Source organism: Astatotilapia calliptera, chromosome 2, assembly GCF_900246225.1.
Source record: "Astatotilapia calliptera chromosome 2, fAstCal1.2, whole genome shotgun sequence".
Lineage (NCBI taxonomy): Eukaryota > Metazoa > Chordata > Actinopteri > Cichliformes > Cichlidae > Astatotilapia > Astatotilapia calliptera.
The window spans coordinates 21656360-21679714 of record NC_039303.1 but is presented as its reverse complement, the minus strand read 5'-3'; the positions used below and the strand labels follow the sequence as shown (position 1 = coordinate 21679714).

General features: G+C 41.1%; 2 protein-coding genes across 2 annotated transcripts; both read right to left on the bottom strand.

The window, feature by feature from the left end:
- Window positions 1-18: 18 nt before the first annotated feature.
- Window positions 19-8445, bottom strand: hprt1 (hypoxanthine phosphoribosyltransferase 1). Its single transcript, XM_026187580.1, has 9 exons — window positions 8202-8445; window positions 4882-4988; window positions 4458-4641; window positions 3241-3306; window positions 2852-2869; window positions 2685-2767; window positions 2511-2557; window positions 2302-2378; window positions 19-339 (listed from the first exon to the last, which is right to left on the bottom strand). Exons 1-9 carry the CDS (start codon window positions 8226-8228, stop codon window positions 292-294), a joined length of 657 nt encoding a protein of 218 aa, XP_026043365.1. The 5' UTR covers window positions 8229-8445; the 3' UTR covers window positions 19-291.
- A 5571-nt stretch (window positions 8446-14016) lies between these two features.
- On the bottom strand, window positions 14017-21574 carry LOC113033601 (PHD finger protein 6-like). Its single transcript, XM_026187567.1, has 11 exons — window positions 21425-21574; window positions 19429-19592; window positions 19014-19115; window positions 17538-17671; window positions 17324-17370; window positions 16951-17111; window positions 16706-16849; window positions 16518-16622; window positions 16294-16427; window positions 14963-15089; window positions 14017-14865 (listed from the first exon to the last, which is right to left on the bottom strand). Exons 2-10 carry the CDS (start codon window positions 19564-19566, stop codon window positions 14963-14965), a joined length of 1092 nt encoding a protein of 363 aa, XP_026043352.1. The 5' UTR covers window positions 19567-19592; window positions 21425-21574; the 3' UTR covers window positions 14017-14865.
- Window positions 21575-23355: the final 1781 nt, after the last annotated feature.

Sequence of the window (23355 nt, the reverse complement as noted above, 5' to 3'; positions counted from 1 at the left end):
GGAATAAAAGTGGGGACCATAAAAGCAATATTCTAATTCAAGGTGAAGCTGGGATCCATTCTATTAAACCCAGACGTGATTCTTTCTCAAGCAATCGAATGCAAAAAAATTGAAACCTTTGCGTGTCCATGCGTGGTGATTCAAACACGGGATTATCACGTTGGGTGTATCCTCAGGGACCCTGAGCAAGCCGATTATATTCTCATGACACAATACAAAGCAATGAAATATAACATCAATGCTAAATGGAAATGAAATAACCAAATGTTGAAAACTGTTACGAGGTGCTCTTCATGCTTTGTACTTCTCCTTCCCTGTTTCACTAATGACGCAGATATGCTGGAACAGAAAAGAAAAGAAAAAAAATACACTTAATTCTGTCAGAGATGTATAAAGAGAAAAATAGTTTTAAAATATGAGTTACAGTACTAGGAAAAAGTCTTGAGCCACTTCTTATATTTTGCTAGGAAATTAGGAAACGGCTGTAGCGATTGACAGAAACGAAAACAGAAATGGAACTACAGAGAGCAAAAACAGAGTTTGTACAAATGCAACAAACTTGAAAGTCAATATTTGTTATGACCACGTTTGTTCTTCCACACAGCCTGAATTCTTATGCTGAAAAGTTAAGCTATTCTTGGTATTGTATACTGGATCAAAATCTGACTTTTCTAGGTTCATAATAATGTCCATTAGTTTCCCATCCCCCTGAGCCATGGATTGCATTTATATAGCGCTTTTCAAGGCACCCAAAGCGCTTTACAATTCCACTTCATTCACACACTAGTGGAGACAGCTACAGTTGTAGCCACAGCTGCCCTGGGGCAGACTGACAGAAGCGAGGCTGCCATATCACGCCATCGGCCCCTCTGGCCAACACCAGTAGGCGGTAGGGTAAAGTGTCTTGCCCAAGGACACAACGACCAGGACAGAGAGCCCGGGGATCGAACCGTTGACCTTCCGGTTACAGGTTCCCATCCCCCTGAGCCACGGGGCGACCTTTTCAATATACAGATCAACTGCCTGGGAACTGGGCAACACGGTGGTTAGCACTGTTGCCGCACAGCAAGAAGGTCCTGAGTTCAATTCCACCATCAGGCCGGGATCTTTCTGTGTGGAGTTTGTTCTCCCCGTGTTTGCGTGGGTTCCCTCCGGGCACTCCGGCTTCCTCCCACCGTCCAAAGACATGCAGTTTGTGGGGATAGGTTAATTGATTAGTCTAAATTGCCCACAGGTGTGAATGTGAGCGCTAATGGTTGTCTGTCTCTCTGTGTTAGCCCTGCAACAGACTGGCGACCTGCCCAGGGTGTACCCTGCCTCTCGCCCTATGACAGCTGGGATAGGCTCCAACACCCCCGGCGACCCTGAAAAGGACAAGCGGAAGCGAATGGATGGATAGATGGATGAACTGCCTGGGAAATGGAATCAGTTCTTGACCCTGACAGGCCGGTCAGCTCTGACTACCAGATGATCTGTTTCGTGTATGTACAACACATACGCACACGCACACAGTGGTGCTGGGAAATAGTTGTGCAAAATCTTACTGCCACATGCTAATATGTTGCTTAAGCTCTTCACTGTGAGATCAATTGAAACAAAAGCATCAATAGAATTCATAACAAATCCAATAATACACTTAAAATCACCCAGCTGAACGTGGACATTTTAAAGAATCTGACAAAGTCAAAGTGCCTAAAGCTCAAACCATCCAGAACTCAGAGCCAGCCACAAGCCAGCGGCCTCAGTATGAGCACAGGGCCGAGGCAGTTATGAAGAAAATTATAAAGACAAGTGGAAAAAACAAAGACTTGAAACTGATATAAGAACAAAACTGATATTTGTTTTGTTCCCGTTTTGTTTGGTAAGGTAAAATGTGTCAGGTGTTTCTGCGACAGGTTCCCATAAAGATATAATTTAAAATCAGTTCTTTGCCAAGTCGCCTGCAATGTGAAGAGTCAGCACTGGTTCATCCCTTGAGTTGGGTGCGTTTTTATGCTTGATTTATTCATAGGTTAGTGTTAAATGGCTGGTTAAACTGGGTCAAACTGTTAATGAATACCTTTTGAGACAGGCTGCTAGTAACAAAGTGTCTAAAGACAACCTCTGGAATGAAAATGAGTGAAAAAGAAGCCAATGTCTAAAGAAAATCTTTGAGAGACCTTCAGAAAACCTGGAGAACTATGGCCCAAGACCATTTTAAAAACTTACAATAAAGTCTAAAAGGCTTGCAAGCAAAAGAAATGAAATATTAGAGGGCTCAAGACTTTTACACGATACTGTTTATCTCTTTCAAATACTTACGTTTAGATCTCTAAAGTACTCGTTGTAGTCTAGTGCATAACCCACCACAAATTTGTCAGGGACCTCAAACCCTACATCTGGGAGAAAAAGAAAAAGAACACGTGAAGCTTTTCTTACATCTTCATTGTTGCAGTTTAACAAACTGTTCTATGAGCTGAACTTCAACCAAAGTCTGTTAGGAATTCACAAGTTACAAATAATCAACTCACAATCCGGTCGGTAGCCAACACTTCTTGGTGTTCTCTTCACCAGCAAACTGAAGACACAAACCAAAATGACGATAAAAATCTGCTCTAGCTGCTTAAAACCCCTCAGCCTGAAACATACCAGTCTGAAGCAGCTTTCCAGTAAAACTCCAGCAGTTCAGTGAAGCCATGAATTACCTCGCTACTTTGACCATTTTAGGATTGTACTGTTTGAGGAGCTGCAATAGCGTCTTCATCGTCTTCCCTGTGTCGATAATATCCTAGAAGCACAAAAGAGGAGCACAGATAAGCACTACTGGAAATAACAGCTGCCTACTTTAATACAGATGAAAAACAGTACGTACCTCCACAATCAAGACATTCTGTGTGCAAGAAAAAAGAAAAAGCCATTAATCAAGTGAAAAACAAGTCATCTTAAAATGCAACTGAGCTGAGTAGGAGAGCTGTGGTCTCCTGATTACACAGGGAATGCTTGCAACAGTGCAAAAGGCTGTAACTATGTGGGAGCTGTTTTACTTACAACCACTTAAACAGGCCTGTTTTAAATTAATGTAAGATATTTGGGAAATGATTACATGAAAACAATAGCTTTGCTTAAATGTGGATATATTTCTTTCAAATATCTGCTCATCCTGACTGCTAGCAACTTTAGATTGGAGAAAAAACAAGGGGGTAAAAACCAGCCTTTAATATTTTTAATCATGTCAGTAGCGTTTTAGCTAGCTGTCTTTACCTTGCCTGTCAGAGTAGACAGGTCGTCTCCACCGATTACTTTGATTTCACCCGTCGACTGGTCATTCTGTGCAGACAAAAATAGGAAAAGAATAAAGGAAACCTTCAGACTGGCAAGAAAGAGTCTTTCACAGGGCGGCACAGAGTCGTGCAAAAGACCAGACAAAAGCCTGTTCTAACGTTTGAGTCTAAGGTTTATTTTTTAGCATCTGGCGGCTCTTTTTTACTTCTCATCCGTAATATAATCTGCTCTTTCACATGGTTCAGTTTATTTTGAAAAGTCTAAACAGGATCTTGAGCTTTATTGTGAAAGGTTTATGTGGAACATAAACAAGTGGACACACAATGGTGTTACCGTCGTTATTGCTAACCACAACGCATAAAAACAGGCGCTTGTCTGTCCGTAGTGTGGTTATATAAACTATAAGAGAAATAGAGAACTTTAAGAAATTAATATAGCCACTACAGTGACCATCAAAACGGTGAAAAAATATTGTCGTAAACAGTTTATTTTGCGACACCACGAAACAAACGATAGCGTAAAATGAAACGATAGACGTTTTTATATCGTCATCCGATATATATCGTTATATCGAACAGTATTCTGGAGTCAAATATGAGCCCAACTGTATGACAGCTAAAGCTTGCATGATGCAATGGGACAATGATTCCAAGCACAGCAGCAAAACTACAACAGAATGGCTGAAAAAGAAAAATCAACGGCTCAGTCAAAGTGCAGACCTCAACCTGACTGCAATGCTGTGGCAGGAGCCTAAGAGAGCTGTGCATAAACAAATGGACTGATGCAACAAGAAGGTCAAAGACAGAAAGTCCAACCATGAAGTCTGAGGCTGAAAATGATTAGAAACAACATTTATGGATTGTTTTGCGTTCATGCAGTTTCTTCATTGCTCTAGACAGACTTCATATTTTTTGTTTATTTTATTTTAATAATTTAATTGATGTTAAGGCTTTATATTTCCAGGCATCCCCAGTGGGCTGACTGAAAGACACCAGCATGGCCTCATACGACCATCATTTATTTGCCGAATCCTTTCCCTACTGTGCTGTTTTGCATTTTACTTTTATAATTTAAGCAACTTTTAATCATCAGCCAAACTTTTTAGTTTATTTCCACTTTTTTTAAGTGTATACTCTAAGAAAAAGTTCCAAGAGGCTTTGGTGATTTAAAGAAAAACTATAAGACAGATCAATTACATAGTAGCTCTTGAGGCGTATGAAGTCGACCGTCATTGGGATGGAGCGGTCGCTGTTCCTGTTCAGAGCCTTGATGTAGTCGAGCAGGTCTGCGAAAAACTTGTAGCCCCCTTTCAGCACACAGAGAGCCACGATGTGGTGTCCACCCATTTCCTTCATGATCTCTCTGGCCAGCCTCTCAGTCCTGATATCACACGGTTTGGGGAGCAAGAAATAGAGGATAGTGACCTCAGTGTTCTGCAACAGTCAGCAGAAGTTGTCATTTCTTTTCAGTTTGTGTCAGCAAGCAAATGTTTCTGAAAGATTTCTGATTGCTGTAAGTTTGTCTGCATTAATCAGTGAATCCAGGTTTAACAGAGCACTTTCATCCACCACTTGCAGGAAATCTCCTGCAAGTCATAGCTGTATGAATGGGACCACCCACCTGTCCAAAATGAGTCCATGTGGGATATAGACCCTCTCCAGGTCAGCAGCATAATGCTTTGGTATGCAGAAAAGGTCCAAGTCATAACCCTGCTCCTCATCACTGATCTGAAAATAATAATAAGAAAAAACATTAGCACAAAAGAATTGAAAGAAAAATTTCAGGGGGGGATTACCAACAGGGCAACCAAGGTGAAAGAGATCAGGTTAATGGAAGTCTACTTTCCCACGAATTTTGCTGCCACACTAGTTTATCTGCCTCATTTTACCACCTAGGGCCACACTGAGCCGTCTCAAGAAAAAAACCCTGGATTCTCAGAAAGAGGAAGTTTTCCAATTTGGACATCATTAAAGCGTCAATGAATCATTCCTTTGTTGCTGCTGAAGGTCTCCTCACAAACATTTTGTCCAGCAAGATACTGCCATCTGATCTCCTTCCAGAAGTGTATGCCTCTTCCTAAGGAGGTACTTGGTAATTTGTAAAATTACATTTTATGCTGCAGGTCAAACAGCAGACCACAGGAAACCAAACAACATGACTGGCATCATGTGACAGCTGCAGCACAGAGTTCGAGGAGTCGTGGGAGGGATGAGAAAAACTGAGAAAGGGACGGTGCAGAATTTGAATCAAATACAGGAATGAACGCACCAAAACTCTGGATAACACGGTTCCCATTCTCGTGCCACATGCAGCTACACTGAAATAAAGCCTTTCCCTTTAGTCCTGCTGACATGTGGGTCAGTTTGTGAACTCTTGATAAAGGCTGATACAAAGCAGATGTCATCACAGTCACATGATTAGAAAGAGTATGTTCCACTGTTACTCACAGACTTGCCGTTTGTTTTAAAGACATATTCGGTTCATTTCCTGCTTCGTATATTCAAGAACTCAGAAATCTATCATACCAAACAAAAACAATAGAACAAGGAAAAACAAATCAAGAAAACATAGTTGTATTTGCTTTATTTGTGGGCATTTTACCCTTTATTGGAATGGGCGGTGGAGAGAAGAGACAGGAAAGTATGGAGAGAGGAATGGGGATGAAATGCAGGAAATAAGTCAGCAGCAGGCTTGAAACCAGTACTCTAAAAGTACTCTAGCCTTCAGTAGGAGTCTCCTAGTCAACCATAATTTCCCTCTTGATTAGAAATGGCAGCTATTTTAAAACCCATATACATTTAAAGCCCAAAAATAATTCAGAAAATGACAGCAGACAGCACAATTATGTGCAACAAATAGTATTATCAGATATTCTAAAACAGTCATAGAAACACCTTAATAAATACGTACCCCTGTAAACACACAATGATTTGGAAATGTGCTTACAGACTAGCCCTGGTCAGGAACAAAGGTAATACAACTAGCAAAATGTCACTCTGCTGGTGCAACATCCTTTATCTATAGAGGACAAGGAGCAGATAACAGTGAAAAGAAACAAACTTCTTTCACATACATTTACCTAATATTTTAAACTTAAGCTATGTCTCATATAACTGCTGTTATAAAGCATCAACATTTATCAAAACGCAGAAAAACAAATCCAGTGATCCAGACTGTGGTCAAAGGAATGATGACCTTTGTGCTTGCATATTGGTCTATGTTTGACAACTTGTCCATTTTTCTTTCAATGTGATTAAGACAACAGCACAGTAAAAAGATACATTTTAGCCAAATGGACACTTTGCTTTATTATCTGTGTCTGCAAATGTTTTGGGAAATCTGTTTCCCAGAAAGGATCACAAGTACACTGGGCTTAAAATGCTGGCAACAGCCTGAAAAACAGCACACCGGTTATCTATTTACTGATCCTAGTGTAGGGGCCAGGGTAGCCTGTAGTACAGTGCACAACACAAAACACACACCAACAGATCCAGTAAGGTAGGACCTTGTATTTTGACTCAGAATGATGTAAGAAAAAGTAAATGTTACTTATCTTTTGTTAACAGCTATTTCAGTCCATCTGTGTGTCTTTTCTTTAATCTTAAAAAAGCTTAAAATTCAGTACAGCTTGGGACTTTTTCCAGAAGCAGAAGAGAACTTTTTCCATCTGTGACATCAGCTCTGCAGCGCAGACATCCACACCAACATATTTGATGTAATGTCACACATACTGGTGGTGAAATCGAATTTATTTCATTGCTGGGCCAATTTAATTTTCCACAATGCAATCACTGTACACCACCAAGCAGCTCTTCTACAGTTAGCTACTTTATATTTCAGACTGAAGTGGGCAAATCGAGCCAAATATCAGTAGCAATACTAGTATTGGTATGGGCTCAATACTAGCACAAGAGGATCTATACTTTGACTTGTGCTAAATTCATTGTTTATTTGGAAATGGGTATAAAATATTTATTTATAGCCTATAATACATTTAAACAACAGAACTACTTATGACGTTGATTACTTATGATGGAAGGTAAAAATCACAGTGATTTGGTTGTCATTAAAATGTATTTAGAATTGTCAAATTAATGATGACATCTCCACTACTCTCCTCTCCATCAGCTGCCTTTACGAGTGAAAAGTATCGGTATGTGTACTGGCCCTGTATTTACTTGGTGTCGGACCGATACCAAACTGCACGCACACTCGGGATCCTAAAGGGTTTAAAGACACCACATTCTCATACAAGTGTGGAAGCAAGATTTATACAGAGGTCTAAAGCCGCCCCAACATATTCGTATAGTACAGAAATACCACAATAGACCCATTTCTGTAATATACTTACATATCTATATTATTGCTAATATATATTGTAATATATCTATATCATGGCTAAAGCACTTCTGGATGGATGAAAACTGCATTTCGTTGCCCTGTACCTGTGACATGTGCAATGACAATAAAGTTGAATTCTATTCTATTCTATTCTATTCTACACCAACATAAACACAGTGCCGTGCACCGTTACTTAGGAGCCACACTTAAAGGGCGCGTGCTCTAACACGCCCCCTTCTTTACCCCCTCGTTCGTTTCGAGCACTTTGTTATTTTGTATAATGGTTCTGCTGACAGACGCATACACCCACACGTTAGTGGGTCCACCGCTTGCGTCACGTACGTAAGGCATATGTGGAGCGCGTGTCTATAGAGCGCCACAGGCCAAGCTGTATTGAATACAATATCCATGCAAAATAAATAAAGTAAAATACAACAAAAAGTTACCGATGTGTGAGTGGTGAAGAGTACTCAGTCCACACAGGTAGCTATCATCTAATAACTGCGGCTAACAGCCCGTCCACACACAGCGTGTTTGGCTGCATGCAGAGGTAACCTCCAACCACCTTCTGTCTCTTATTTCACTTGGGAAGAACTTACCACCACACAGGAGCTGGAAGTCGCCATGTCCGTGTCAGTCCTTGCCGTTAGCAACGTGTGTACTCCAAGGTGCGGACTTCAGACAGAAAACGCTACAGCGTATCCTCAGCTTGATCTCGCGGACTCTTCACCCTCGCGACAGCGTACACATGGAGCAGATAGCTCCGCTGCTACCAGAGGTGTCTGTCTTCTTCCGGGTTCGCGCCTCTGCTGCTGTCCCGTTGCAAGCACGTGATCGTACGCACAAGGGCGGCGGGCAAATCGAAAAATGCGGGGAGGGGTCAACTCCTCCCATCGTACATAGGCTGTTGGAGAGCTGCCAATCAAAGAACAAAGCTCCGTCGAAATCCAGCGAACCCGAGTTTAAGAAGATTCTATTGGTCATAGATACACGATGTTGCACACACCCACCCAACACTTCAACCAATGACCTCGCTTAAAGTTGCACTAATGAAAGAGGCTACCTTTTTAGGCGAAGCTGATCATCATTCAGGACAGGGTGTTAACCGTTAACTTCTTCATCATCTTCTTTCGGCTGCTCCCCTTCTTCCATCTCACTCATCTCACTCCATCTCTAGCATCCTCATACCAGCCCTCTGCAAGTTCTCCTCCACTACATAATCTTCTCTGTGGTCTTCCTCTTTTCCTCCTGCCTGTCAGCTCCATCTTCAGCATCCTTTGTACAGTGTATCCACTATCTCTCCTCTGCACATGTCCAAACTGCCTCAGTTTTTCCTCTCTAACTTTGTCTCCAACCTAAGCTGTGCCTCTGATGTACTAAATTCTAATCCTGTGCATTCTGGTCACTCTCAATGAAAGTCTTAACACCTACAGCTCACTCTCCTGTCTTTAAGTCGGTGCCACCTTCTCCAAACCATAATTCAATTTTCAATTCAATTTTATTTATATAGCGCCACATCACAACAAAAGTCACCTCAAGGCGCTTCATAGATACAGAGAAAAACCCAACAATCATATGACCCCCTATGAGCAAGCACTTTGGCGACAGTGGGAAGGAAAAACTCCCTTTTAACAGGAAGAAACCTCCAGCAGAACCAGGCTCAGGGAGGAGCGGGGCCATCTGCTGCAACCGGTTGGGGTGAGAGAAGGAAAACAGGATGAAAGACATGCTGTGGAAGAGAGACAAAGGTTAATAACAGATATGATTCAATGCAGAGAGGTCTATTAACACATAGTGAGTGAGAAAGGTGACTGGAAAGGAAAAACTCAATGCATCATGGGAATCCTCCGGCAGCCTACGTCTATTGCAGTATAACTAAGGGAGGATTCAGGGTCACCTGGTCCAGCCCTAACTATATGCTTTAGCAAAAAGGAAAGTTTTAAGCCTAATCTTGAAAGTAGAGATAGTGTCTGACTCCCGAATCCAAACTGGAAGCTGGTTCCACAGAAGAGGGGCCTGAAAACTGAAGGCTCTCCCTCCCATTCTACTTTTAAATACTCTAGGAACAACAAGTAGGCCTGCAGTGCAAGAGCGAAGTGCTCTAATAGGGTGATATGGTACTACAAGGTCATTAAGATAAGATGGGGCCTGATTATTTAAGACCTTGTGAGGAGCAGGATTTTGAATTCTGGATTTAACAGGAAGCCAATGAAGGGAAGCCAATACAGGAGAAATATGCTCTCTCTTTCTAGTCCCTGTCAGCACTCTTGCTGCAGCATTTTGGATTAGCTGAAGGCTTTTCAGGGAGTTTTTAGGACTTCCTGATAATAATGAATTGCAGTAGTCCAGCCTGGAAGTAATAAATGCATGAACTAGTTTTTCAGCGTCACTCTGAGACAGGATATTTCTAACTTTAGAGATGTTGCACAAATGGAAGAAAGCAGTCTTACATATTTGTTTAATATGTTCGTTGAAGGACGTGTCCTGGTCAAAAATTACTCCAAGGTTCCTCACAGCATTACTGGAGGCCAATGTAATGCCATCCAGAGTAAGAATCTGGTTAGATACCATATTTCTAAGATTTTCAGGGCCGAGTACAATAACCTCAGTTTGATCTGAATTAAGAAGCAGGTTTCACAAATCACCTCTAACACTCGACTCCACCCACTCCTACCCTGCATGCACTCTGTTCTTCACCTCTTCTCTGCATGAGTGGGAGGCAGGTATAAACACGTGCATTGCTTTGACTTACGTTCATTCTTCTCCTCTCCAGTACAAACCTGCACCTCTTCAGGCTCTCCTCCACCCACCTTCTACTCTCACTATGGATTTGTATTCTCTGTGAAAATCATAGTCCGTGCAGACTCCTGCCTGACTGCATCTGTCTTCAGTACAAACAAGTAGGGGTCAGAGCTGATAATTGATTTAATCTCACCTCCCCACCTTGAACCCATCTGTCCTACTGCACATCTCACAACCGTCTTACTGTCCTCATACATGCCCTGCACCAGCCCTACATACTTCTCTGCCACTCTGGAATTCCTCACTGCACGCAGCAGTTCTATACTAAGAAAAAATGCAGTTTTATGCTGCAACTCCCCAAATGCACCCCCTGAAAGACATCTTTACCTAAGAATTATTTATTGGTGGCACTGCACTTAATTGGTTTAGGTCTTATTTGTCAAATAGAACTTTCTCTGTCAGCCTTCTCGGTTACGAATCGTCTTCTGCTCCTCTGTCATGCGGTGTCCCACAGGGCTCAATTTTAGGGCCACTGCTCTTTTTACTGTATCTATTGCCTCTGGGTTCCATCCTTAGAAGGCATGGGATCTCATTTCATTGTTATGCCGATGACTACCAAATTTATTTGCCATTAAAGTACAAGGATGGCATCTCCATAAAACCTCTTTTGACATGTCTAGATGACATTAAAGCTTGGTCGGCTCTAAACTTTTTAAATTTTAATTAAAAGAAAACAGAAGTGTTGGTGTTTGGACCCAGTGGTCCTTGCGAGTCGTCCTCTGTAGATTTGGGACTCCTGGAAGTCTATTTTAAACCTTACTGACCTTGGTTTTAAGTTGGACAGTGATTTTAAATTGGACAACCAAATCAGAGCAGTGGTGAAGTCCAGTTTTTATCATTTAAGGCGACTGGCAAGAGTAAAATCTTTTCTTTCGAGGCAGCACCTTGAAACAGTGATCCATGCTTTTATTTCTTCCTGCCTGGACTACTGTAACTCACTTTATGTGGGGGTCAGTCAGTCATTGCTCTCATGTCTGCAGCTTGTTCAAAATGCTGTTGTGATTTATGGTGACAACCGAACAAAACACCCATTGTTGTGTTACATTATTGTGAAACCTGTTTTTATGTGTAAGTCACAATGTCTGCACACCCTAAAATTCTGTATATAAGAATATAATGACAGGTCAAAATGTAAGTGGGAAGTAGTTGAGAATTACAGACATATTAAAACCGTTTCTTTCCGTGGTCATTTTGTCACAATGATGGAAGAAATCCTATAGTCACTTGTTGACTTTCACTATAATACTACAACTCAGTTTATTAAAGACCCATCAATGATTTTCTTAGGAACAAGTGTACATGACTGTTCTTCTGAATTAATTAGATCTTATAGTAAAGTAGTACAGCCACAAACTGAGAGAATACAACTGTGTTCATTTTTCATACAGTTATGTCTGATGGTATATGGAGGGTGATGTGACTTTGGCTCTGTACGCGAACGTAATAGATTTTCCAATGAAGGAACTGAGATGCATTGGAAGCATAGCCTTTGGCTAAAACGTATTACATTTACCACAGTCCTCAATCAGCAGTGTCTGGAAATTATGACCACCATCAAAGAACGTGTGCAGCCTTTACTGAAGCTGTGTTCAGTTGTTTGTTTCAGCGTTTAGTTTCAAGTGAACTACAGCTGGATTGGGCTGAGATTCATTGCAGAAATTCTTGTGTTGCTTTTTCATGATATTTTAAGTCACTGTCCATCTTTTCTGCAAACTACTGCCCAATAACCTTTGCTGAATTTGTCTATATTTGAGCAGACAGCTCAGGACTGATCAGGCTGCTTCTAACTTCTGTCAGATCATCAGTAAACACCACAGACCCAATCCATTAGAAGCCATCATGCTCATTCCTCACACTGCCATCATTTCTCTGTCCATTCCCTTACAGGCTGATTTGAGTTTCATTTGTGCTGTTTCAGAGCTGTTTGGGCGTCTTTAGTTGTTGTTTTTTTAGCCAAGTTTAATCTGGCTTTTCTAATCCTCAGACTGATGATTTGTTTGTAACTTGTGGCGAACACTGTGGATTTCCACTCATGGCAGTCTGTCTTTATGATACACTTTCCTCGTAGACACCGTTCTTTACTTGGCTTCCTATCAGGGGTTTTTATTTTCCATGGAAATGATCTTGTAATCACTCATTACTGGGTTCTTCAACAAGATTCAACAAGCAGCTGGAAACATTTCTTGAGAGATTTTGGTCCATGTTGACATGACGACAACACTGCTGCTGCAAATTTGTCAGTGGTGAATCTCTGAATGGTGTGAATCTCTGTTCCATCACACCCCAAAGGTGCTCTACTGGATTGATATCTGACTGCTATGGAGGCCATTTGCCTACAGTGAGCTCATTTTCATGTTCAAGAAACCAGTTAAAGCTTTGAGTTTTGTGACACGGTGTAATATCCTGCTGGAAACAGCCATCAGAAAAAGGCTACACTGTGCTCATAAAGAGATGCACAAGGTCTGCAATAATAGTAAGGTGGGCTGTGGCATTTAAATGATGCTCAGTTGGTACTAAGATGCCCACATTGTTACACCCTTACCCTGAACCGCTGTTACAAGGCAGGATGAATTCATGTTGGTTACACTAAACTCGGACCCTTCCAACAGATCGTCACAGCAGAAATCAACTCATCAGATCAGGCAACATTTTTCCAAACTTCAGTCCAATTTTGGCGAGTCCATGTGAAGTGTAACGTCAGATTTGTGTTCTTAGCTGGTGTGGGATTCTGCTGCTGTAGCACATCTGCAATCAGCTCAAAGTAGTCTGACCTCTTGCATCAACACAGCATTTTTGCCAAGAGAACTGACTTTTTTTTCTTCCCCTTTTATGTCCTATTCACTGTAAACCTGAGAGATGCTTGTGTGAGAAAGTCCCAATAAATGAGCAGATTTTGAAAATACTCGGATCAGCCTGTCTGGCACTGAGAACCACACCATGTTTCAAGTCACTTTAATCACTTTTCTTCTGATAATTAGTTTGAACATCAGCAGATTGTCTCAACCATGTTGGCATGCCTAAATACACTGGCAAAGTTACTGCCTGTGATTGGTGATCTAGATATTTATGTTGAGCAGTCGAACAGGTGTACCTGTTGGCCTGTGAGTAATAGGCTATTGTAGCATAATGATGGCTATATTTCACTTGCACTGATGACTTTTTCAGCTCATGTTGATCCCAGAAACAACTCCAAATACAACAGCCCTTTCAGCAGCCTAACCTATGTAATCAGGGGACAGTCTGTGGAACAGCTTTGAATCAACAGTACAATAACTTTTGGCCTTTTGAAAAAGAGTGCACATCAATACAGCGTTTTTGGCAAATAGCTAAAGCAACAAATGTTGCATCACTCTGTAACAACATACAGGCCTGACTGTACCTGCATGTTCTCACAGCTAGCGTGTCACATTTAAACTTTTAAAACTCACTTTTGTATTTCTCTTGCCTCCTTTCTGGGTTGTTTTTGTTTTTTTCCTTTTTTCTCGTTGCTTGTTTGGTAAATAATAAGAGAGGAAAACCCTCACTTTTAATACTCTAACAGGCCACGTGTAGGGCTTCTAGTCTCTACTACCCTTAAGACTCACTTTTAAAACAAAAACTCGATTCACTCAGTAAAAGTGTAAAATAAAAATATTTTCTATTCCAATCATTCATGGATACATTTGTAGAGATACAAGTAACAGTACATCAAACAAAGTCAAGCCAACTCCTCTAAAGGGCTCTACTTGGCCCTTTAGCAGCTAAATAAAAAATGCCACCTTTAACAGTGGGAAAATCCAAGTGCATGCTGGCAAAACTTGTAATTGTGACTGTCTGAAATCCAGATATTCAAAAGTACTCATGATGATAATACAGTAGCAAAATATTACATATCAAGAAAGAAAGGCTAACATGAAAAGAGTATTCTTAAGACGCGATTACAGAAACAAGGTAATCAAACTGCACAACGTCATCGACACTAGTAACAAACAGACCCCTCTTAAAAGTGAGTCCTTTAGAAGCTAGGGAAGAGGAAACAACGCTTTGACGTTCAACAAGTGTGGGTCATGTCATTTGTGGCAACATGGGCAGTGAGTGACAATCAGAAGATCAGTTCATCATCTCCTTTCCCCGACATTAACATGTAGTTTTCAAAATTGGTTCAATAGCTGAAACTTGGGGAAGTCTTGGCTTGTTATGATGCTTTTGCAGTCCAGTGCACTGCCGAGTACCACCGGTCATCCTGTTCAACTCTTAAAAAAAGGGTTTCATGAAGAAGACATCTGGTGCACACTGGGGGCATCCTGTCCACGTGAAACACTTTGGGAGCTTGTAGACCACAACTTTGTGAGTAGGCTAAGGTTTAGTATAAAGAAAGGAAAAAAAGAAAAGAAAAAGAATCTCTCTCCGAGGTCTTGCGCTCTTCGGGTTTTCTTCCTACGTCACACCGACTGGGCCAAACCTGTTAAAACTGAACCCACCCTAAAAAGCAAAAATCATAAGGAAAGTTTGGTTAATGATGGCAATCGGACATTTTTACACTAATTCTTTGTGCACAACCAGAGGAGCAGTTACGTACTTAGTTGCCATTCACTTGTGTTGGTGTTCCTGCGTGGTGGATTGCTGCCCTCTCTCTACTGCGATTCTCTCGTTCCTCATCCTCTTCATCTCTCTCCTCATTGCCACTGTGGTTCTTACAGTATAGCCTTAAAAAACAAAAAACACAAAAAGGGTTTGTAAGTTATGGAAATGTGTTTGTTTTTTTAAGTGATGAATAACTCAGGAAAGTGGAAAACCACAGAGTGAGTGCTGAACACGCCGCCAACACTATGCTGATTTCATTACTGCAGAGCTCCAAACTTCCTCTCCCATTAACATCATCACAAACACTGTGGACACAAACACTGGGAGCTTCATAGCAGCTCCTGTAGGTGTAATGTGTAGATAGAGCAGTGCTTTGGTCCATATAATGTAGCAATCTCAGCTGCAAACCATGCACACCATTTATCAAACCTTAAAAAAGGACCATGTTGCTGTATTTTAGCCTTAAGTCTTTAGTGTTTAATGGTTTGCAACCTCCGTCATGCTAACACTGCACTCTTCACCTCTGCTGGAGAGGAGAAAAATGAGGAGTCATTCAAAACAGCATGTGAATGGTGTTTATCAGAACAACCTGCATGAGCTCCAAAAAAACTGTAATGAATCATATTAACATTTTGTTTTCCAGGCTGACTGATAACAAACTCAGAAATTAGCCACCTGGCAACAGCCGCTTTGCTAACTGCATTGCAGAACCGGGGCAGCCTGCCAGCAGCTGACTGTCGTGGCTTGTTGCTCCTCAAATCGACCCTAACACAACTATCAAGGCACTCCGTCTGGCAGACCATCGGGTATGTACTGAACATCGTGAAAGAGGTGACTGTGTGCATCCTGCTGGATCAAAAGATGCATCTTCCTGAAACACACACTTGTACTGAACGAGCAACAAAAACACTTTAAGGAGAAATAAGCAAGGAAGGAATTCTCCTTTCACGATACACTCGATGCTTTGTGACAACACTAAAAAATTAATAAAAAGTCTTAAGAGCACAATTTTTCTACCTCACTTCCATAGTCGTGATCACAAAATTGGGGCCGGGATTACGATAAACATAATATATACCAGAAGGTGTTCTTATTCAAATCCCTGCACATCACTGAGACAACCATTAATTATCTTTGTGATCCAGTATTCACGTCAGTAACTGAGTTACAAAATAATTGCAATGCTCTTGATGATCACACATAAAAACAAGTAATTGTGTGTTAACAATTACTGTCACTATAATGAGACCACAACTGTGCAATAAATATATAATTAAGCAGTTTAGGACACAAAAACAGAAGATAAAATAGAGAAGTTTTGCTCACTTGTAAATGCCACGCGCCATGTTTTCAATATACTTGGCTTTGTCCTGCAGGCCGCAGTGGTAGTGGTAGGTCTTCACACATGCTTTGATTTCACACCCAATGGTAGCACCCAACTGAGTACACAGCGTGCATTTCTGGGGGGGAAAACCCAACACAATCCACAACTCTGTCAAAACGAATTTTAGATGCAAAACTTTAAACTGCTATTTGTTTCGTGTCCCCACCATTCTTTTGCCTCTTTTGATTTCCTGGATGACAGTTTTCACATCAAAGTTTCCAAATTCGGCCCGTGACGTGGTGGTCAGCTGTACCGTCCCCGATGAAAAAAGCTGAAACAGATCAGAGATTAAATGCAGGCCGGCGGTACTTTAAAAGCACATCCACAGATTACCCTCCGAACGGGAATTCTCACCATGCACTTGTAGTGTGCGGCCACTTTTTTGGAGTTATCCGTATGAAGCATGCCTCTTGTTTCATTCTCTTCCTCACCAGCATGGCAAAAGCCGCAGCGCTGGCCGCTGTCTCCAGGGCTGGTCCGGAGAGGTGACCTGTCCCGCTAAATAAACAAAAAGGGCACATCAGCTAAAATTCACACCCAGCACAGACACCATTCAAGGGAATCTCGTATTGTTTTATGGACTCTGAGCGCTGCCGTACGTGAGAGGAGCTCTCCTCATCTGCAGCCTGTGACGAGGTAGAGCGTGTGTCTTCTGACTGGCCGCGAGATCCCGCCTTGGCTCTCCCCTTCTCGAACCTTCCCCTGCCCCTGCTTTGTGGAGGCGACGAGTCTGAATCCTCGGCCACAGCTCCCTCTTCATCTAATGACAAAGAAATAAATCGGGTTTCACAAATTTCAGCTTCACAACAACACAAAGACACATGCAAGTGGAAGTGTTTTGACAATAAAACAGATTACAGTTTTAAATCAGAATACTGCTAACAATGGCTGTTGTTGCACAGGTTCAATGATAAATGTCACAGGCTTGTGGTTAAGTAGTAGCAGTGTAACTGATGTTAAAGTAAACTTTACCTTGAATGCCATCCTGGGAAGCATCCCTGTGTTTGCGGCAGTAAACGCTACAATCAGAAATAAAAGAGTTCAGTTAAAAGACGCCAGGACTGAATATGAGTGACAAATGGTTGAGATTAATGACCAGCTGTGCAGCTATAGTTAATAAATGCCTGGGTGTATGACTGTTTATTGTACAGTAATGCTCAGCAGAATCCAAATGTAAGAGTCTTACAGGTAAATCCCTTGCGAGGGATTCTCTTTGATCTGGGCTTTGTCCTTAACAGCACAGTAATAGTGATACGTCCTCCGGCACGTCTTCACATCGCAACCGATGGTCGCACCCGGTCGGTGACAAGAAGAACACATCTACAACAACAGCAGATGCAGCGACATTATTTTGTACGCCGATTCAAAACAGTCATCCATTAGTAACGCATTCATACGTGGATCTGAGAAATGATCGCTCCAAGTATTATGGGTCTGGTGTGTCATATGAAAATATTAAAAACATGTCCCAGTGGGACACCGCTGATTGATTCAAGAGAAGAACAAATTAAAATCAGCAGGGAAGGTTAAACCAAAAGGAAAACAATGTGATACAATTTAAAAGAAAACCAGCACAGGAAGCTTAGAGCGGCTGATAACATACCGTCTGTAGATGAACACTGAACTGATCAGAGAGCGTTATTTTTAAAAACTGATGAATATTTTTAATTATTTTTTCCCCAAAATGTAAGGATGCTTTGTTGTTTATGATCATACACCAAACGTGTAGTTACTGGTCAAATAGGACCTGCCTTTTAAAGGAAGGGATTTAACGTTTTATAGGCAGAAATATGAGCCGATTCATCAACATAATATCCAAAAGATGAATCAGTGACAATCTGCAGAAAGGTTTGGGAAACAAATTAAAATGTTTGCAAACGCACAACTTTAAAGGCTACATTTTTTACTCTTTACTAAGTGATGATGTAACAAAAACAATTATTAAATAAGTCAAATACAACATGTGCAACTTATTAATGCACAGCTCTGCAGATCAATTCTCATTTTGAAATAAGCTGCATTTCAGTGTGACACCCCTCTCACACTTATATACAGGAAATACAGAATAGTGCAAGCACACACTTACAGACCACTGCAGTGCATCCCATTAGCATTCAGTGGCACACTGACACACACACAACCAGTTTTGAAAGCATCCTGGAAAAGCCATCTTTTTATTTAACAGTGTGTCAGATTGAGGCAAGAAGAACCAGCAGCTTTAGATCTTTTATTGGATGAGAACAGCTGACATTTCCCACTTAAAGATGCCAAGAAAGAGGATATAATGTAATAATAGTAGCTGGTATCAACCCCAGTCCTCTGTAGCAAACTTGCATAGTTACATAAACACACACACACAGCTTAAAAGGTGAGACACCATTATTATAATGATGATGATGATTATAGCAAAAGCAGTAAAAACTATGAGTACATTTTGGCATTAGTAACTATTACTTAGAAGCAGGCATTGTACAGCCACAGATGTGCAATTTCCTCAAAGAGAAATGCGCTCAGGGTCATTCCCTTGAATGATTCCACGACTGCTTTCAGATGCTAAACAGTCTCTGAACTGAAAATTTGGGCCTTTAACACTAATTTGGCAGCGGTGCTAACCCATGGATGCAGCCTATCTGCTGACCTGAGCACAACAGTAGGTACTCACCAGTTTATTTCCCCTCTTGATCTCTTTTTTCACATCCTCAATGGAAAATCCTCCAATGTTTTCACTGTCTGAATGTGATGTGACGAGGGCTGAAGAGAAAAGCTGAAGAGGACAGAAAAAGAAGCAATAAAATAATGAGAAATTTATTTACGTAGCATTAATATAAGGATGAATTTGATATACAGAACATCTCTGGGATTATTTCTCTTAACTATTGCTGATGTACAGTTTTCCACAAAGGCATTAGATCATTTATGGGAGAAGAATCATTTCATTTCACAACTGCATGAAGAAATAAAAACAAAAACAGACGTGAGCTGTTCACTATTCTGCTCATGTGGCAGAGGGCTGCAAAGTAGGCAGCTTGGATGACGGATCCCGGGCTGAAAAACTGAGAACAACGCGGCTTCCTCACCATGCACTTATGGTGGGCTGCCACCTTCTGGCTGTCAGACATCAGCAGCTGCCCACACTCCTTGTCCCGGTTGGTTCTGCAGAAGGCACATTTGGGTAGCCGTGCTGCTGCTGCGGCTCCTTTCCTCTGTCCTGACATGGCCAAAGGCTTTTTTGTTTGTGAATCTAATTTAGAAAAGGAAAAAAAAAAAAAAAAGTAAGAAAAACAAGATAAATTTCACTTGCAAAAGCTTGTAGACTCTTTTAGCAGGGATGGAATCAAAGGAAATGTTCACTATGATGCATTGGTCTACATGGAGTTTAATCACCGCTCATAAACTAGAAACTACAAGACAGTAGATACTCACCGCTAACGTAGGCAAAGAGTGAGTGATGAATAGAAACATCACTTACAGTTTGGATATTTAAGCATAAACCACGTTCTTGGACTCACACACCCCCAACCCCACGCCCTCACTTAAGTGAAATAACACATAAGTTGCTTTGGAAAGGAGCCACGAGGAACTCTTTTCCAGAAACAGCAGGAAACAAAAACTTTCAACTACTCGCAGACAAGTAACTTCAAAACAGAGGGGGAAAGTCACAACAGAGCAGCTCGTGCCTGCTTTAAGTGCTGCTTGGCAAAGCCAGGAATGGGGGGGGGGGGGGGATTTCCCATTTCACTTCAGTTTTTCCAACTTCAGAATCTCATAAAGTTTATTCTAACAGAGCATGTGGGTTTTTTTTTTTTCTAGATGCTGAATGGAGAGGGGAAAAAAGTAACAACCACCTACAGTTTTTGTGTGAAGAAGGCAGTCAAATATAAAATCCTGTTGTAAAGTGTCATGGCTGAAGGCCATATTGTGAGGATACAGGGAACCTTTACCAGTCATCCAAAGCCTCGATAAGATTAAAAAGGAAGGGAAATCAGCAGAAGCTGGTGGAGCACATCTGATGCAACCCGGAGTACTTTTAATTATAATGTCCTCCATAGCAGTTTTATTTGTGATGACTAGTTAGTACACAGGCATTACCTGGAGTTTGAATGATTTCAAGTTTCATATTGTTTTTGATTCAATGCCAGCTAAATTTTAAATGCACATCTTATTTATGTATTAATCTAAATTTTATTAAAATTCAAACAAATCCGTTAGTGTATTCTTCAGAGTGCATAGGTGGATCAAACCCCCAAACGTGTGCTGTTATTCTCACATAGTCCGCTGTCATAGTGCTCTGCACACATTCTTTAAAGGAAAATAACCCAAAAAGCAAAGGAAAACTTAAAAGATATAATCAATCCACAAACGAAACTGGGTGATTTTATGTAGATATTAGAGAAAGAAAGAAAAAGAATCACAATAGCGGTGCGCTGCGACGCCTTGATAGAGCCATTACAGCCATGACAGCAGGGCCAGGATTTCACTGCGGCGGCTCCAGCAACAGAGCTCAGCGTGCAAACACACAATACTGGCCGAGCAAATAACACCAAAAAGACTATATTTCAACATCTGCTGCTCTCTGAATCGCTCTCACATCACAATCTTGCACTACAAGACGATAGTTGTGGGGGGATTTTTGACGAGAAGGGGCGAAACATAAGAAGCGACTGAAATTGCTCCCACAAACTTTTGAATTAAAGGGGGTGTGTGACTCTTTCTCCACCAAACTAGTTATAACTGAAAACATTTTTACTACGAACATCTCAGCGCCGCGAAATGTTCCTCCCAAGGCCTTTTCATGCAGAGAAATAAAGGTCGGTTGCAGGAAAATGTGACTCTTCGACATTATGATTTCACTGGAAGTCGAAAAACTGCGAATATTTCCCTTTAAATGTGGGAAATTATCATGACAGGCGCGGGTCTTTGCGAACCGTTTCGAAGTAAAGAGCGCCATACGTGATGTATCCCTGTGAAAAGCGAGCAGCTCGGCTTGTACGCAAGCAATACGGCCTGAAACGACAACAGGCCATAAAACACAGCGGGTATCATCCAGCCGTGGATTCACAGCTCGTAGCTTACCTGTTAATGTAATCTTATCGCGCCGAAACGCTACAAAAGAAGGAAAAGTGCTCCGGCCAGCGGCTGTGTTTCTTTCCGTCCTTCAGAAGTGATCGTGTGCTTTTCGCAATAGCACCAAGCTAGCTAAAATGTCCACGGCGCTAGGATTTCCGGGTCTGGCTTTCACAATAAAAGTCATGACGACAAACTTACGTGTCAGGCGTAAAAAAAAAAAGCAAAACTGTTTTTTAAAAAAGACCTAAATGAAATGGCTTTAATGAAGTGTATCTTTCCAAAAAGCAGAGCAGAACAATGGCCGGACATGCAGGTTTAGTAAAAGCTAGTACTGATTTTAATTTAAATATAAGTTGTTGCTGCTGTTATAGCTAAAATCAGCCCATGTTGTCATGTTTTGGGGATTTTTGTTTTAAATGATCAAAAATAAAGGTCTCTTCTAAGAAAAAATCCATTTGATTTAATTTATTTTCTTTCATGTTGTAATATTGCTACAAAGATAAGTGTGTCTAAACCTTGTACGTTATCACATTTTTATCACATATCATCGGGCCACATGAGACCATCAAAGAAGGACTTGTAAATAAATGCCATTTACACTGTGTAATGTAATGTAATTACAGATGGATCTAAGTTTGGTCCCTGTGACACACATTAAAAGATAGATAGATAGATCAACCTCCTCATCATACAAAACAGTTGTCTTAATAATACTGTCTGTTTTGTGGCCCGTTTGAGTTTGCTGGGTATATGCAGAGTCAGGTATTTGACTATGGTCACCACAGCTTTTCCTCTAATGAGGAGGGATTGAAGGATGTGAGGTCTCCTCCTACCACCACAATCTCTTTTATGTTCCCCAAATTTCCCACAAATTGTTTGCATCACACCAGCCAACAAGTTCTTCCACGTCTCTCCTCTACATTGACTCATCATTAATTGCAACAGCTGCATCATCTGTAAAAGTCACAATATGATTGCCCGGATACTTTGCTGAGCAATCACGTGTGAGTAGTGTGCACAGTAAGGGGCTCAATACAAGCTTAATCACAGCTGAGTTTTTATGCACTGGGACAATAATGGACCTCTAAGGCACCACAGTCTGGGATATGTTAAAAAATGCATGTCAACACCATGGTGGGGCCCTGAGTAGGAAAAGTTTAAACCAGTGATGTCAAACTTATTTTATGTCATGAGACACGTGCATCCTACTTTGATCTTAAGCCGGGCGGTCCTGTAAAACACCCCTTTCTGTCACTCTAAAGAAATGTAACTTGCATTTAAACCCTGAGATATCTTAATATAAAAAAGTACAATTTCAAGAGAATGCCTCAGTTTTTCTACATGACCTGAACGGTGATAAACAAAATAATGAAGTAATAAATGTGTAAAATTACAGAAAAGGTTCTATAAAAAATCCCAGAAATTTCCACAGTATTTCATTTAATTACTTACGTATTACTTTATTATTTTAGTGTGATATGAATGTCAAGGACACCCTTATCAGTAGGAAAAGTAAAACTTACACTTGCATGGTCTAAATTTATGCCCTTCATTTACTGTTTTCAAAGCCATCCAGTGGGCTGAATTTGGAGTCTTTGCCAGCTCAATTCTGGATCCCCTCATGTTTGACACCTGTGGTTTAAACTATTCTAAAAACATACAGCATTGTGCAAAAGTCTTGAGCTGCCACTCCGTTCTTTGTATTTTGCTTCCAAGGAGCCAGACTTTCTTTTAGTAATAGTTTTGCATGCTTTCATCGTTCTCTTTCAGCTAATTCCTTTATGGATCTCTTCCATTATCCCACCCTATACCTAGAATCCACCTCTCTCACTCCAACCATCTTTCCTTTTTCTCTCTCTCCTCTGTTCGTGTGTGTGGGTTCCTGCCTGTGTTCCAGAGGTGGAGTGTTTCCTGGGCGTCGGCCCTGCCCACACACC